Source organism: Balaenoptera musculus, chromosome 18 (assembly GCF_009873245.2).
Source record: "Balaenoptera musculus isolate JJ_BM4_2016_0621 chromosome 18, mBalMus1.pri.v3, whole genome shotgun sequence".
NCBI classification, from domain to species: domain Eukaryota; kingdom Metazoa; phylum Chordata; class Mammalia; order Artiodactyla; family Balaenopteridae; genus Balaenoptera; species Balaenoptera musculus.
Genome location: NC_045802.1, coordinates 12,847,617 through 12,863,223, shown reverse-complemented (window position 1 = coordinate 12,863,223; position 15,607 = coordinate 12,847,617). Strand labels below are relative to the sequence as shown.

Below are 15,607 nucleotides of genomic sequence, written 5' to 3'. Positions count from 1 at the left end.
GAAGTTGCACACATCTTCTCTGTTCATAGCCCATTGGCCATAACTTACACGGCTACACCCAACTGCAAGGGCAGCTGAAAAACAGTCTTAAAATTTTTTTAAACTGAAATAAAAAATATATACTGAAAAGTACAAAAATCATACATGCATAGCTTGCTGACCTTTCATTAACAGAACACACATGCATAACCAGCATCCAGGACAAAACGAGAGCATCACCGGAACCCCTGAAGCCTCCTCATGCCTCCTTCTAGGCTCTATCCCCACCCAAAGGGAAACCACTCTTCTGTGTTCTAACAATAATAGTTTCACCTGCTTCTGTACTTTATACAAATTGAATCATCCACACATCATTTGTGTCCGGATTCTTTCGCATGACATTCCATGAGAATCGGCTGTATTGTTAGGTGGGTACATTCCCAACCAAAACTTCTCTTATTATGAAAGAAGGAAAAAAGTTATCAGGGGACTATTAGCAGGCTACTAGCTACTAACCATCTTTCTCACAGGCTTCAATGTCTTTCTAATTTTTCCTTTTCCTACAGCCTGTTATCAACTCCCCCACTCCATATTAGCAGATGACTTCTCTCTGCTCCCTTCCCCAAGTCTACAATAGCAGATGACTTTGCTGGAACATGCAAGCTGTGAATGCCTTTACGTTATTACTGCAAACATACCATATCTACACTTACTATATCTCCTTTCCTCTAGACTCAAATCAACTAGGATAACATCACTTTGTCATGTGGTTAGAGCAGTCACAGGGCCTACTCAAACTCAAGGGGGCAGAAAAATAAAATCTAGTTCTTAATGGGCCACATCACATAAGAGCATGTGGGATAGGAGATTTTGTTGTGGCCATCTTTGGAAAGTGCAGTCTACCACACCTACCTTGAAAGCTTTTGCAGAGTTATTTAAAGCCATAGTAATCATATACAGAACTGTGAGAAATAATAATAAATTGTTTTTAAGCCACTAAATTTTGGGGTGATTTGTTACACAGCAACAACTATACAGTTAGGTGTATCAGTTACCTACTGTTTCAAGAATGCTGCATAACAAACCATCCCACAACTCTGTGGCTTACAATCATAAGTATTGTTGCCCACAAGTCTACAGGTCAGCTGGGTGGTTCTGCCAGTCTGGACCAGATCAAATGCACCTGCAGTCAGCCGGCAGGCTGGCTGGGGCACAGCTAGTCTAGCACAGCCTCACTCACATATCTGGCTGTTTACTGGCTATTGGCTGGTACAACAGAGGTGACTGGGCCATGTGTCTCATTATCCTGCAGGTTGTGCTGGTCTGGGTTTGTTACCATGGCAGCTGGGTAGCATTCTAAAAGGACTAGCCGAAGTGTTCAAAACCTTTGGAAGTCTGTCTACTCAGAGCTGCCATGTTATTATTTCCTCTGTATTCTACTGGCCAAAACAAGTCACAGGGCCAGTCCTCCAGATTTAAGGGGTAAATAAACTCAACCTCTCGGTGGGAGGAACAGCAAAGTCATATGACAAGAGTTATAAATATATGCAGGGATAAAAAAGTTGGGGACACATTGCAATAAATCTACCCTAAATATGTAAAAACCTTATTGTTTTCTATAATATATATTATATATATATATATATATATATATATAATAATATATATAATAATTATATATATATATATATATATATATATATATATAAATTCAATTCCTTTTCTTTTAATTCAGCTCTCACTGGCCTATTACTTTCCCTCCTTTCCTAATCCTCGTGTTCCATTTGAAGAAGGATAAGCTGGGTTTTTTTGTTTTCTTTTTACTACAAAAGTTAACTTATACTCTAGGGATTCAATAAAGCTCCCAACACCATAAGTAAGAAAACAAGCTAATAGTTAATAACAAATGGAAATGAATTCCTCTGTATCCGGTGCGGAGCAACTAAAGAATAGAATAAGTGACTCGGACAACTCAAAGGTCAGTAACTGGACTTTAATGAATAATTCTGGTAAAAGCATTTTTGCACAGATATGCAGGTATAAAACACATATAAAAATGAACATAAAGATTCCTTCTGTCCTTAAGTACATCTTAGAACAGCCATGACTAAGTTTAACTTGATATACATTTCAGAGCTTAAAACCGAAGAAACTAACAAATTTTTGCACAGTTTAACTTGAGGCACATGCATTTATTGTCCTAACACTGGAAATACTTTCTTGACATTTGACTTGATACTCTTATTGGTAAGCTTTGCCTTTTAAAAGTTTTCCTAGGAGAAAATACAAGAAAAAAGTATCTATCCAGATTACCCATCACTCTTTGAACATTACTTAGGAATAACACAATCTTAAAATAGCTCAATTTTGAAAAACACTGACAAAATGCTGGAGTGTTATTCTTATATTCAGGATCTCTTTTTTTAAAAAAAAATGAGTATAAAAAAGTAATTTTGTCCTGACATTGGTGGGATGAGATACATTTGTACTGTTCACAAGTTCAACACACAAGAGTGTCTGTTTTAAATGAGATCAATACTAATAGGTAACAAGAAATAGAGAAGCCAACTTTAGGAGATGCACTCATTCCAGGGTACTTGGTTAATCTCTCTCGGGTTTTACCAGCACATCTCTGAAAGGAGATGCACATCCTAATCTCACAGCTATTTAACAATGATCACTTTCCTTATACGCAGAAAATATGCTTACCTCTTTGACAGCTCCAGTCTTAACTGCAAAGAAAAGGTTATTACGAGAACCCAGTTCTAGGTGCCCCAACTACATTTTATCATCACAAGTAGCTCTCAGTGTTTCTTAACGGGGATTATTGGCATTGCGTGTAACATAATTCTTAGTTGTGGAGGACCATTCCAGACACCTAGCATTCCTGTCCCATTCACTAAAACCCAGCAGTTTTCAAGGTCGCCGTGACAAGCAAAAACATACCCATATGTTTCCAACTGCCCCTTGATGAGAATCACTGAGTTAGATGATTCAAGATTAATATCTATTAACTTCGTGACTTCCACAGAAAGCAACTGCTTCATTACCTTCAGTAACAATGACTGAAGAGAAACATTTTGTTTAAAAAAACATTGTAATTAAATATTACTTTGGAAAGATAAGCTGATTTCTTCAAATCCACAGTGATCTGAAAGGATTAGATGCACAATGTGCAATACTTATTTGTCCCCAAATGCACACATACATTCACAGGAAAATGACTGTTTACCTTCTACTGGCAAATCTTACCCCATTTATCTTTAGTATAAAAATATGTCCATCCACTACAATAAGATAAAAAACGTGTAGGACTTCTTGATAAATTCGCTCACACTGATGTTCCTGGAAACTGCTGTTGTCTTTGCTCCAAAACTTGCTGATTTAATAGCTGTTGCTGTTTCTGTAAAAACTGCACCACTTCTGGACTTCTTAGTAATGACTTAAAAAGGAAAAAATATATATATATTTATTAATAGCATTATTTTTATGGGATTAGATCATATTCATGCTATAAAATTACTCTGCTATATCCTTACACAAGATACAATATGCTTACGAAACGAAACATGCCTAAATTGAATTCACTTCTGCATCTGATGTACTGCAATTAAACTGCAAACTAATAATAGTAAAATTTGATGTCATACATCAAATACTAAAACCTAAAACTCACAGGTGAAGCCTGATCTTATTGATTTTGCACACAAAGGAAATGCTTTTATGATATGCCAGCATGTATACCCTTTACGAAACATAAGAGCCAAGAACAGCACTGGATTACAGCGAGAAAAAAAAGGAAATGAAAAGGCACACCATGTGAAGATGGTTAAATGCCAGTTTAGAAACACATACATGTATGACTAGTACTGGAACTCAAGTTCCTCCCACTAGCTTACTAAGTCTTTCTGAGAAATTAAAAATGGTATGTGTCTGTGTGTATAGGTATGTGTGTGTATATATAGGTATACATGTATAATAAAAGTAATATTAGCACATTACCAAAATTTCAGAAGAGAAATACAACTGCTCTGAAACAACCAACACAGTTTTATACACTCACCATTTTTAAATATAGTTATATGACAAATATAATAGACTATGGCTAATATGTTTTTATTAAAATAAAATACTTATACAAATTGATGAAGGTAAAAAAACCTTGAACCTAATAAAGTGAACAAGATAAACCAAATAAGGTGGAAACATTATCATTAAATACTGATTTTTAAAATTTAATATTACAGCATAGTATATTTCCTATTTATTACTTTCCTTTAAAATTTATTTGTAAAGACTGCCCAACCTTCATTAAGTAAATGTACTAAAGTCTACTTAGCTGTTATGAGACAGTTGGACATTGAGGTTGTTTAAACTACCATTTTACTGTTTGTGATAAAAACATTTCTGGCAAATATCCTTATGCTTAATTTATCCATATTTAGGATTTGTTTCCTGAGAATGTCTTCACAGTAAGTATGATTTCTGAGTGAAGGGATGACCATTTTAAGGACTCCTGATACAGACCGCCCAGCTGCTTTCTAAACTGCTGTCCTAATACAAGATGCCATCAGCAGAATGAGTCCCTTTCATGTAACCCTCAACATCACTGAGTGTTATCATTTAAATAGTCTTCACTTATTGTACTGTTTATTGTGTGATTTTTACTGATATGAAATATCTTTCCATATCATATAAGGGAAGCATTCTGCTTTTTTCTGTTTATATTTTTTGCAATGTATTGAGGCCAAAATTTTTTCCTCACCTGTGTGATAAAAATGTCAACCATACCAACCACAGTCTTTTACATATTTGTTGCAAATGTTTTTCCTATATGTTATTTTCAAGTTTGCATTTTTATTTTTACCACCATTTTTAACTACAATATTCATTTTTTTTTTTTTTTTTTTTTTTTTTTTTTTTTTTTATTTTATTTATTTTTAATTTATGGCTATGTTGGGTCTTCGTTTCTGTGCGAGGGCTTTCACTAGTTGTGGCAAGGGGGGGCCACTCTTCATCGCTGTGCGCGGGCCTCTCACTATCGCGGCCTCTCTTGTTGCAGAGCACAGGCTCCAGACACGCAGGCTCAGTAATTGTGGCTCACGGGCCCAGCCGCTCCACGGCATGTGGGATCCTCCCAGACCAGGGCTCGAACCCGTGTTCCCTGCATTAGCAGGCAGATTCTCAACCACTGCGCCACCAGGGAAGCCCCAATATTCATTTTTATGTAGTGAAATTATATTTTTTTTGTAATTTTGTCTTTATGAGATTCCAACGTGTACTGGCAGAGGCACAATTCTATTCTTTTTTTTTTTTTTTGAAATTTACTTATTTATTTATTTTTGGCTGTGTTGGGTCTTCGTTTCTGTGCGAGGGCTTTCTCTAGTTGTGGCAAGCGGGGGCCACTCTTCATCGCGGTGCGCGGGCCTCTCACTATCGCGGCCTCTCTTGTTGCGGAGCACAGGCTCCAGACACGCAGGCTCAGTAATTGTGGCTCACGGGCCCAGCCGCTCCGCGGCATGTGGGATCTTCCCAGACCAGGCCTCGAACCCGTGTCCCCTGCATTGGCAGGCGGATTCTCAACCACTGCGCCACCAGGGAAGCCCCCACAATTCTATTCTGATGACCAGTTTAACAAATTTTAAGATCTCAGAAGCTAAATAGTTCCATTTATAACAAACAACTTCTGTTAGATTTGTAACTACTTTACAAACAGATATTTACCAGTCTTTTCTGATTTAACACTTGTTCTAAAAGAGTAGGTCTTGCAGGTCGATCCCCAAAAGATCCTGTTCTCTGTTTAACAATGGAGAGTATATTATCTGCACTTTCCTGGGATAAAAGATAAAAATGCAAATAGGATTAAATGTTGATATAATAATCCATGATTAGAGGCATTTCGATGATGTAATGAACAGGCCTTTGCTTCTCTTCCTTCTTGCCCAGTTCCTGGGAGCCTTTGAGAAAGTCCCTCTTTAAGTCATTAGGCAAAGTGTTGGCAGTTAACTTTATATAACATGCCTCACTCCCTCTCCCTCCAGGACTTCCAACCTGGGATCTTCAGTCTCCAGAAGGTCTCAAAAATCAATAGTAGGGTAGGGTAGGGGAAGGGGACCTATTTTAACATTTGTGAGCGATTTTCAATATTACAAAAAAGTGCCAAGTGGAAACTGACCATTCTCTTCAGATAAAGCTATCCAGGTCAAACCAAAGCTGGCCTGCCTTTGGATGGAATATATGAACTCAAAGGCCATTTATGTAGTGCTAATGCAACACTCTTGATAGTTTTTTGCCCAACAAAACAACAACAAACAAATTAACAACAGCAAAAGGGGAGGGGGAGTAAAATATTACTCAAAGAAGCAATTGATACACAAAGATTTCAAAATTTGGAAGTCACCAGGAGAAAAATGACAAACTGGCTTTGAAAAGACTGGAAAGCACTGGTATTAGTAATCTCCTGCCACTGGTGTAGACAAAACAGGCAAGTCCTAAAATGACACCATACTCTTTGAGACATCCTTCGTCAAACAAAATCAGCAGTGCTTACTACCAACTATGTATCCCCACTGACCTGATAAAATCTTAAATACAATTTTCCTGGCTAACAAAATGTTAGTTCACTGAAACATTCTGACTCTTATAAAACCATGATACAATACTGACCACATCCAAAACTTCTGACTAAATATAAAGTCACATAAGCCATGGCACGTATGAATTCACTCTTAGTCTGCTCTTCATTTTGGTTATTATTGAAGCTGTTTTTTTCTCTTGACCTTCTTTCTAATGTCCTCTGACTTGTCTATTAGAATACTCCCTTTCTTTATCTCTTTCACTATGAGAAGTTTATCAATCTGATGTTAAAAAAAATGTTCAATCCCTTAACATTTTAAGCCTCACAATATAAAAAAGTGTAAAAAGAGGAATCTAATACCCAGGAAGGAATCTAATTCCTTCCTCTCTCCCCAGAGGATTAACTACTTATGGGACTATGCTTCATTTTTATTGCACAAGAAATGGGATGCCAAAATTGATGGTGGAGTACCCTACATTCTCACAACCTCACACACAGCACTGTGTACATTCTGAATGTTAATAACACAAAATCACAGAAGCTTGTAGTGAAAATAAACTTGAGTCATCTAGTTCAAACTTCTACAAGTGTTGGAATTCCCTTTTCAAAAATTTTCAACACTTTTTGTCCTAAGGAGTTACCAACTTTTGAAGCATCCTATTTGGTTTTGAATATCTAACATGTAGGGAGCGTTTACTTAGGTTGAGCTGAAACACATAACCCCTCTGATTTTCACCTAAGAGTCCTGGTTACTCCAGAACTATGCAAAATAAGTCTACTGCTTCTTCCAAATGATAGCCTTTTAGATATCTAATGATAATGATCAATCCCACAGGTCAGTTCTTTCATCTCTGGTTCCTTTATGTGTCTCTCACACAGCATAATTTTTAGATACATCGACTAAATATTATATACATTTGTTTCTCATTTAACCTTGATTTGTGTAAGAAATACTGATTTTTAAATACCTTAATTTCTAATCTTGCTGCTCACACTGTGGCAGAAGACCCCATCACCACCTACCAGTCCTACTATAATCATCTCCTAAAACATCTCTAAATCTATAGGCTCTTGACTTTAATCCACCCCATCAGAGTAGGAGCCCCTGTTACTTCCTAACTAGGAACTTTCTTTTGAAGACTCCGAATTCAAAATCCATTGCCTGGCATTCAACATCATACAAAAATTGGCTTCAAACTCTTAAATTTATCTTTTGTGAATTTTCCACATAAATATTCTGCTTTAGCTAGAATGGTCCCCTTGCTGCCTTCCCAAAAGTGCCTTCTGTATTCCCACTTCCCTTCCTTTATTAAAATGTATTCTCTTTCTTTTCATCACCAAAATTCTAGGGACGCAGTATAGTGTGGGGATAAGAGTGAAGGCTCTAGAACCAGATTGCTTGGGTTTGGGTACTTGCTGGCTGCATGACCTAGGCCAAGTCACTTAACCTCTCTGTGCCTCGGTTCCACGTATGTAAAATATAGTACTTATCTCATTGCTGAAGGGTGTGAGGCTCCATTTACAGTTTAGCACAGTGCCTGGCACATTAAGAAACTTAGCTGATTAAGCACATACTATTAGCCGTCCTTTCTGGCTTATACTGAGTTGTATTTTCTTTGCAAAGCCTTTCTAGAATATCTTAGCCTACAATGATCTGTCCTCTCCACTAGTAAAGCACCACTGTACACAGTTGGCCCTTAATGTATCCTGCCTGTCCCTGTTAGTTATTTTCTTTACACTCAGTTCAACAAAGACTTAACAGCTCTTGATTCCTCAGAACTGGTAAAGTGTCCCATACTGTAAGATAAATGGCTATTATTTGTTGCTTATAGCAATTAATTCTCTTCCCTAAAAAAATCATGCAAATTATTTTAGAATAGGAAAATTATTAAGGTTCTTTTTGTGGGGGGGTGGAGGGAGAGATTCGAATTCAGTATCTATTTGCCTTTTGTACATTTTCCTCAAACTGTAGATGTAAATGCTGGGCAATTAAAAAAAAAAAGTTACTACAGGTAAAATACTTCCTTCTTGAAAAGAAGTATATTATCTCATCTCTCTGTAAAGAATTCTGAAGTGAATGGGTACGTTTGGGACAAACAGAGGGACAAATGACTATTTTATTCTGTAATAAGTGGCTTATTTACTGAGAATTGGGATACTAAGACTATATCAACTGAGAACAGGACACTGAGAACACAGTAGTACTAAGCACAGAGTACTAAAAACAGAGAACTGAGAATAGGTTTAACTGAGAAAATAACACTAAGAACACTAAAAGAGTACTCTAAATAGGGGTACTGAGAACAGGGTACTAAGAATAGGTATACCAAGAAAAGGATACCGAGAATACGGTAGTGAAAACAGGAAGAGATTATCTTCTCCAAAGTACCAATTTCACGCAGGTTCCTAAGTCTCTTTGCCTGCTCCTCTCGTGATGAATCAGGTCAATCATTTACTATCTGCCCTTCCAGCCCATATCCCAGATCTTTGAAACGACAGCTTTGCTGACATGTCACATCATTTTCATTGAGATTTATTCATCTCTCACAAAGATGCACCAGAACCGTTCAGGCTTTGCATATGTTTGTATAAACTGTACTTGAGGGCAAGTACTCATTAACTCTCAGCCACAAGTCCAGCCACAGCAACCTGGCGCATCTGGGAGGCGGTAGGCGGCCAGAGTGGGGTTTCTTTTTCCACCTCCCACTCCCCCAGACCCCAGCTGATACCTCAAGTTTGACGTTTCCTGCGCTGCCAGCCTGGGCGGCCCCACCGCAGTTCAGGGCCTGGTCGCTTTTCTTCTTCTTGTACTTATCCTTGTACATCTTGTTGCGGTGTTTCTTGCACATCCACGGCTTGCGCTGCTTGGCCACCTGGCTCGTGGTCTCGCTGCAGCCCTCGTAGGTGCAGGTCTTGCTCATGCTGCCCCCGCCGCTGCCCCGTCTCCGGGCTCCACCGCTGCCGCCCTCTCCCCCAGAGTGGGTCTCCTCGTCCTCCAGATCCTCCAAACTAGCCGTGCTCTCGCCTCCCCCCGGGGGGTCCGAAGTGTCCAGCAGGTCTGTCTCGTCTTCCCCCACCTCCTCCTCGCCATCCCCAGCCACTTCGCACAGGTACCGAACGGGCTTGCCCGCCCCGGCGCTGCCCCCCAGGGCCGGAGCCTGCCGCAGGACGCCCTCGGCCACAGCCTCGTCCGGCCCTCCACAGGGGCGCATCACCAGCAGGGTGAACTGCGAGGCCGCGGCTGGGACGGGGGCTGGAGCCCGGGCCTGGCCGGGGGCAGGGGCGGGGGCCCTGGGGCGGAGCGCGCCGCTAGCGGCGCCCGGCCCCGCGCCCTCGGCGACAGCCTGCACCTCCGTGCTGCTGAGACCTGGCGGGGGTCCACGACCCCAACCCTTCAGCACCTGCCGGGCCCAACTGCACTTAGCAAACCAACGACCCAGTACCCGCGAGAAGAAAACTGGTTGGCTCCGCGATGGCGCCCCGACTGCGCCTGCGCGGCTGCAGCCCGCGCTTGAGCGTCTCCACGCTCTGTGCCTTTCAGGGAACCCGGCGTCTCCGAGGGGCGGAGCTGAGCGGCCGCCGGGGGGTCTGACTGCGCATGTGCTGTGGGCTCTGGCGGGAGAAGCTGCGCCGCGCGGGCACCGCCGGCGTCCGCCGGTTTGGTGAGCGCACTTGAGGTCTTGAGGTGCTGGGCGGGACAGCGCTTTTTGCCTGGAACCTACTCTGCCTAAAACGTTTCAAAGCACTTTGTAGTGGAACTCCACAATGTAAATTCAGATTGTTCCTGAGCAATCTTATGTGGCGTCAGGACGCTCATTAAAATATTTCTGACTGAAAAGCTGACTGAAAAGGGAGATGGGATGCTGGGATGTGGCAGTGTCACAACCGGGCCCCAGTAATTAGCAGTCAAGGAAGGCAGAGGCGGCCGATTTGAAAATGGTACCGTGGAGAAGGAGTGGACCAGACCGGGGGCCAAGGAGTATTTGTGTGGAGAACTAAATGATTTACTCCTGAAACCTTTTTCTCTCTTGGAAACTTATTTGATTTTTAATACTTGGCCTTTGCTGTGACCTCTAAGGTAAGTCTTAAATAACGTTTTCAGTAACTATAGTGAAAATGTGTGAAAAGGAATACTGAATGACAAATGTTAAAAAAAAAAAACCACACAATGATCTATCATTTCTACCAGTTGTCACACGATTGCTGGTTGCTGAATCTTGACCCAGCCAAGTCTCGGGAAGGGTCGGATCCTGCCATGTCCTGAGCAAAACTGTCGGGTAGATGTACTCTTTCCTTTTATTTCTTCCCCCTGCCCTGGTCAGAGTTCCCATTCCACCTATTGGAAAGGAAAGCAATGGTTATCCAACAAATGACCAATCCATTGACGTTAGTGTTTGGGTGTTGATGTGTGGGTCGGTCACCAGCTACATTTGAAGGAGAGGCAAGGTGGAAGGGAGAAGGTTTGCAATTAGACCGAGCTGGCTGGCACTGTGCTGTGTGACCAGGGCTAGTTAGTGACTGCCTCTCTGAGCTTCAGTTTTCTCACTGGTAAAACGGGCAGTCAGTTGGTTGTGTGCTAGAGCCAGTTGATGAGTGCCCACTGTTAAAATTTCACGAATTCATTTAAAAATTAAATTCCATAAATTTACAGTTAAATTATGTTAGAAACAAAGGCTAAAAAACTTGAAACTCATCTCTTTCTAATTGTTTTACTCTTAGCTCTGCTGGTAAGATTATTTATGTCTATTGTATGTGTATGTGGAAATACTGGTTAGTGGTACGATACTGCATATTTCTTCCCAACTCTGCATTCAGTGGTATGTTGGTAACTTGAAACCAGCCATGGTGGGAATATTTACACCATGGAAATTGTCAAATGCTACAAAGCAGGGCTTGAATTATTGTTGGTTGTCTCTAGACTTAAGAAAGTAATAGTAAAAATGTTAACGAAGATTAAACTTAAAATGTTTCAAGTCTGGGGCTGTCACATTGTCAATACCCCCTCCCCCCAACTGAGGAAATATTCTTTCATTTTTTGACAACTCTCATTATTTCAGCAAAAAAGTCGCTTACATCATTGAAAAACAAGTGAAGTTTTGGCATACATCTTCATTGTTTCACTTTTGTCCTTAATGTAAACAAAATCTCCGCCAACATTCATGTCAGAACTACACTCTTGGTCAATAACGTGAGCAACTTCCTTGCTGTATTAGAGAGAAATCAAGCATTTATTTATTGTTTGAATTTGTGACACTATTGTTGGTGAAATAATTATAAAAACTGAGTGGATTTTGCAAAAAATGGCAAGTCATACTGAAGTATAATAAATAGTCTTATGTATTGTATCATTAATTGTAAATTGTGTGCTAAACAGTCTTTATATTAGTTAACTTGTTTTAAAAAGATTTATGAGCATATCACTGAGGGTAGTACTGTTTAAATCCTAGTACAAATTCCTGTTATATAGTATTTAATAAATGACAGCAGGTTTTTTTTTTTTTTTTTTTTGGCTGTGTTGGGTCTTCGTTTCTGTGCGAGGACTTTCTCTAATTGCGGCAAGCGGGGGCCACTCGTCATCGCGGTGCGCGGGCCTCTCACTATCGCGGCCTCTCTTGTTGCGGAGCACAGGCTCCAGACGCTCAGGCTCCGTCGTTGTGGCTCACGGGCCCAGTTGCTCCGCGGCATGTGGGATCCTCCCAGACCAGGGCTCGAACCCGTGTCCCCTGCATTGGCAGGCAGATTCTCAACCACTGCGCCACCAGGGAAGCCCCAGGTTTTTGTGGGGTTTTTTTAAGTTTTATTGAGATAATTTACAGGCCATAAAACTACCCATTGTAAGTGAACAACTTAATGATTTTTAGTGAATTTTTTGAGTTGTGCAACCATCACCACACTCCAGTTTTAGAACATTTTCATCACCCTGTATAAGATCCTTCCTGTCCGTTCTCAGCCAACCCCTGCTCCTATTCCAAGCCCCAGGAAACCACTAATCTACTTTCTGTCACTGCAGATTTGCCTTTTGTGGGCATTTTATATAAATGTAATCATATAAACATGGTCTTTTGCACCTTGCTTCTTTCACGTAGCAGAGTGTTTTTAAGATTCGTCTACTTTGTCGATTGTATCAGTAGTTTATTTCTTTTTATTGTAGAATATTATTTCATTGTATTGTTTATCTGCTCACCAGTTGGTGGACATTTGGATTCTTTCCAGCAATGTTCCATAATGGCAGCAGGTGTTATTATCTAGGGCTTAACACATAATGGGCTCTCAAAATATTTCCTGAATGAATATATTAACAAACGAATGAGTCAGGGTGAAGGAAGGAGCGTGGATGGACACAGACTTTTAGGTTCTAGGCCTGGCTCAGTCCCTAAGTGTCAGTGCAACTGACCAGGTGGGGACCAGGAGTCTCTGGGCTTTAGTTTCTCTGTTATAAAATGATAGAGTTGGTCTAAATGATCTGTAAGCTCTTTCCTAAGTTTAGAATATAATATACTGTAATGATCTTTTACTGTGCTTAGGCCCTACTCCTTGGGATTCTGATTCCATTGGTCTGGCGTGGGCCTGGGCATGCATATTTTTAGAAAGCTCTCTAGGTAATTCTAATATGTAATCAGGGTTGAGAACCATTGATTTATCTGTTATAGCTAAAATGTAATCTAGTAGACTTATATATACAAACAGATAACCTAGCTTTGGGATTCATTAATATAGTGTATTGTCACCAACCAATAAGATTTTGCATATATAGTATTTTTTAAATGGTTGTAACTCAGATTATAGTCAAAGCAAAATTTTAACTTGATTTCTATGGTCAGTATTTCATGTAGATTCTATCTATTTAAATCTTCTTTGAAGACTTACTACTAAAGACAAGGCATTGTGTAAATTCTGGGTGGGCTTTTTCATTTCCTCTATTTATCTCTTTACTGTTTCTCCGTAACCATGCACATTCTTTCTGTGTTTTTGAAAACAATGCTTATCTGTTATCAAAAGAGTCCCTTTAAATGGGAAACAGTGAGATGAAGAAGTGCATGTCTTCTTCCGTGGTGTTTGGTTTATATGGGCTTTTTGGTTGTCTGTTAAAGGGGACTCATGCTCTGGGGGGAAGACACTGCCTTTTAGGAAGCTCTGCTATGACATGTAAGCAGAGGGTAGTGAATACGAGGATTCCAAGAGGAGAGCTGAGCATATGAAGTTGGATTGGAGACACAGCTAGAACAAATTAAACTGGGAACAGGGACCTTCTGCCTAAAAATAATGGACTCCATATGGAGGCAGACATGACCAAAGGGAAGTTTGAAGTGTAATATTCAGAAGGCTCCCAGGAGATCTGAGCATGAGAGGATGATACTGTATAGACTAAAGTGATTGAAGAACAACTACAGAAATGTGTCAGGGAGCTGGGAACAAACAAGTGATGATTGGAGAGAGGGCAGTATGTCATAATCATTACTCTGGAAGACAGAGCAGTGCTGAATCAAGTCATTGAGAGAAATGCCTTTGTGGAGAGTGAGCTTAAAGAGGAGAATCTCCTGGAATCCATCCAGCACCGAAAAGGAATTGGTCCTGCAACACCCCAGCCGAAAGGATGGACACTGAGCGTGCCATCTGTGGACCTGGTTTCAGTCTAAATACAGCCCGCACCGTGAGGTATGGGAAACCCCTTTATCCTGTGGACCAAAGAGCCTGCCTTCAAAATTATAGGCTGTGAAAAGTAGGGTTCTGGAAACCAAACTTGTGTTCTTTTGAAAATTTGTGTAGGGTCAGCCTTCAAGCTAAACAAGTGTCACAGCCTCCTAGTGGGGGAGCAAGGCAGAGATGACAGAGACAGACAGTCAACAGCATGTTTTGGGGTGATGAATTTGGGAAACTCCATTTAAATATTTGCTAACAATTGCTGATGATCCTGGTCATCTGAGAGTAGTCAAGATGTTGCTTGTTTGCATCATTCTCCCTTTCCTCTTTTTATACTAGTCTTTTAAAATTGCTTTGTGGGAAGCAGCCACATAGCACAGGGAGATCAACTCGGTGCTTTGTGACCACCTAGAGGGGTGGGAGGGAGGGAGATGCAAGAGGGAAGAGATATGGGGATATATGTATATGTATAACTGATTTACTTTGTTGTAAAGCAGAAACTAACACACCATTGTAAAGCAATTATACTCCAATAAAGATGTTAAAAAAAAAAACCCAAAAAACTGTTTACACCTAGAACATAAAAAAAAAAAAAAAATTGCTTTGAGCAAAACAGCAGTCACCCTCATTAGTTGTGTGATTTGAGGACCAAGGCAATGACTGGTGGGCATCCCCAGCAGTCTTTGGTGTTTGTCCTCTCAAAGCATATTTTAGCACCCCTAAATCTCACTGCTGTGATGGGTGAGCCCATGAGCCACCTATTTAGCGTTGGAATGGCTCAATCATGCGGCCAGAATCTGGATCATCCCGGGAGCCTTGACAGACTCTGAGAGGCTCTTTGATGTCCAGCGTCTCCTTACCTGTGCCCTCAGCCCATCTTACCGGCTGACTTTGTTCTTTAAAGTACTCAGAATGCAGTAAACAGGAAACAGTAGTTCATTTCTTCTAGAACAGAATCTCCAGTGCTTTATGGACACTTTACAGATCGGTATGCTTAATTCATTTCTAAAACTTTAGTGTACAACTTCTGAATAAACTTTTTCTTAAGTCATGGAATAGTACCTCTATTCCTAGCCAAAAAAGTTTTGACCTGCTTCTCCACATGAGGTTATTTTAGATTTGCAAGTCTGAGCCTGGTTGACATTTAGGGAGGATTTCATGTCGACCAGGGTCAGTGAAAGTCTGCTTATTCTATATGTCTGTTTACTCCTCTCCTGTGTGGTTTACTTCAGCTTCTGTCTCAGGAGGACCATCTAGCCCCGTTGTAATGCAGCCCCAGGGAACAGGACTTTCTTAAAAACATGTTGAATCAATCAAGGAGTCATGCAAATAAAGTTAAAAAAACAAGGAGAATTGTTGTTAGAAGTGCTTTTTCAAATAAGGTAAACAAAAAAGAAAAAAAGAACCTAG

General features: G+C 40.5%; 1 protein-coding gene across 1 annotated transcript; it reads right to left on the bottom strand.

Annotated features, from left to right (window-relative positions):
- Window positions 1–1,958: 1,958 nt before the first annotated feature.
- LOC118884400 (regulatory factor X associated protein) lies at window positions 1,959–10,813 on the bottom strand. The gene is made up of 4 exons (XM_036832048.1): window positions 10,753–10,813; window positions 9,286–10,283; window positions 5,704–5,811; window positions 1,959–3,421 (listed from the first exon to the last, which is right to left on the bottom strand). The coding sequence occupies exons 1-4, from the start codon at window positions 10,811–10,813 to the stop codon at window positions 3,311–3,313; spliced, it is 1,278 nt and encodes a 425-aa protein (XP_036687943.1). The 3' UTR covers window positions 1,959–3,310.
- Window positions 10,814–15,607: the final 4,794 nt, after the last annotated feature.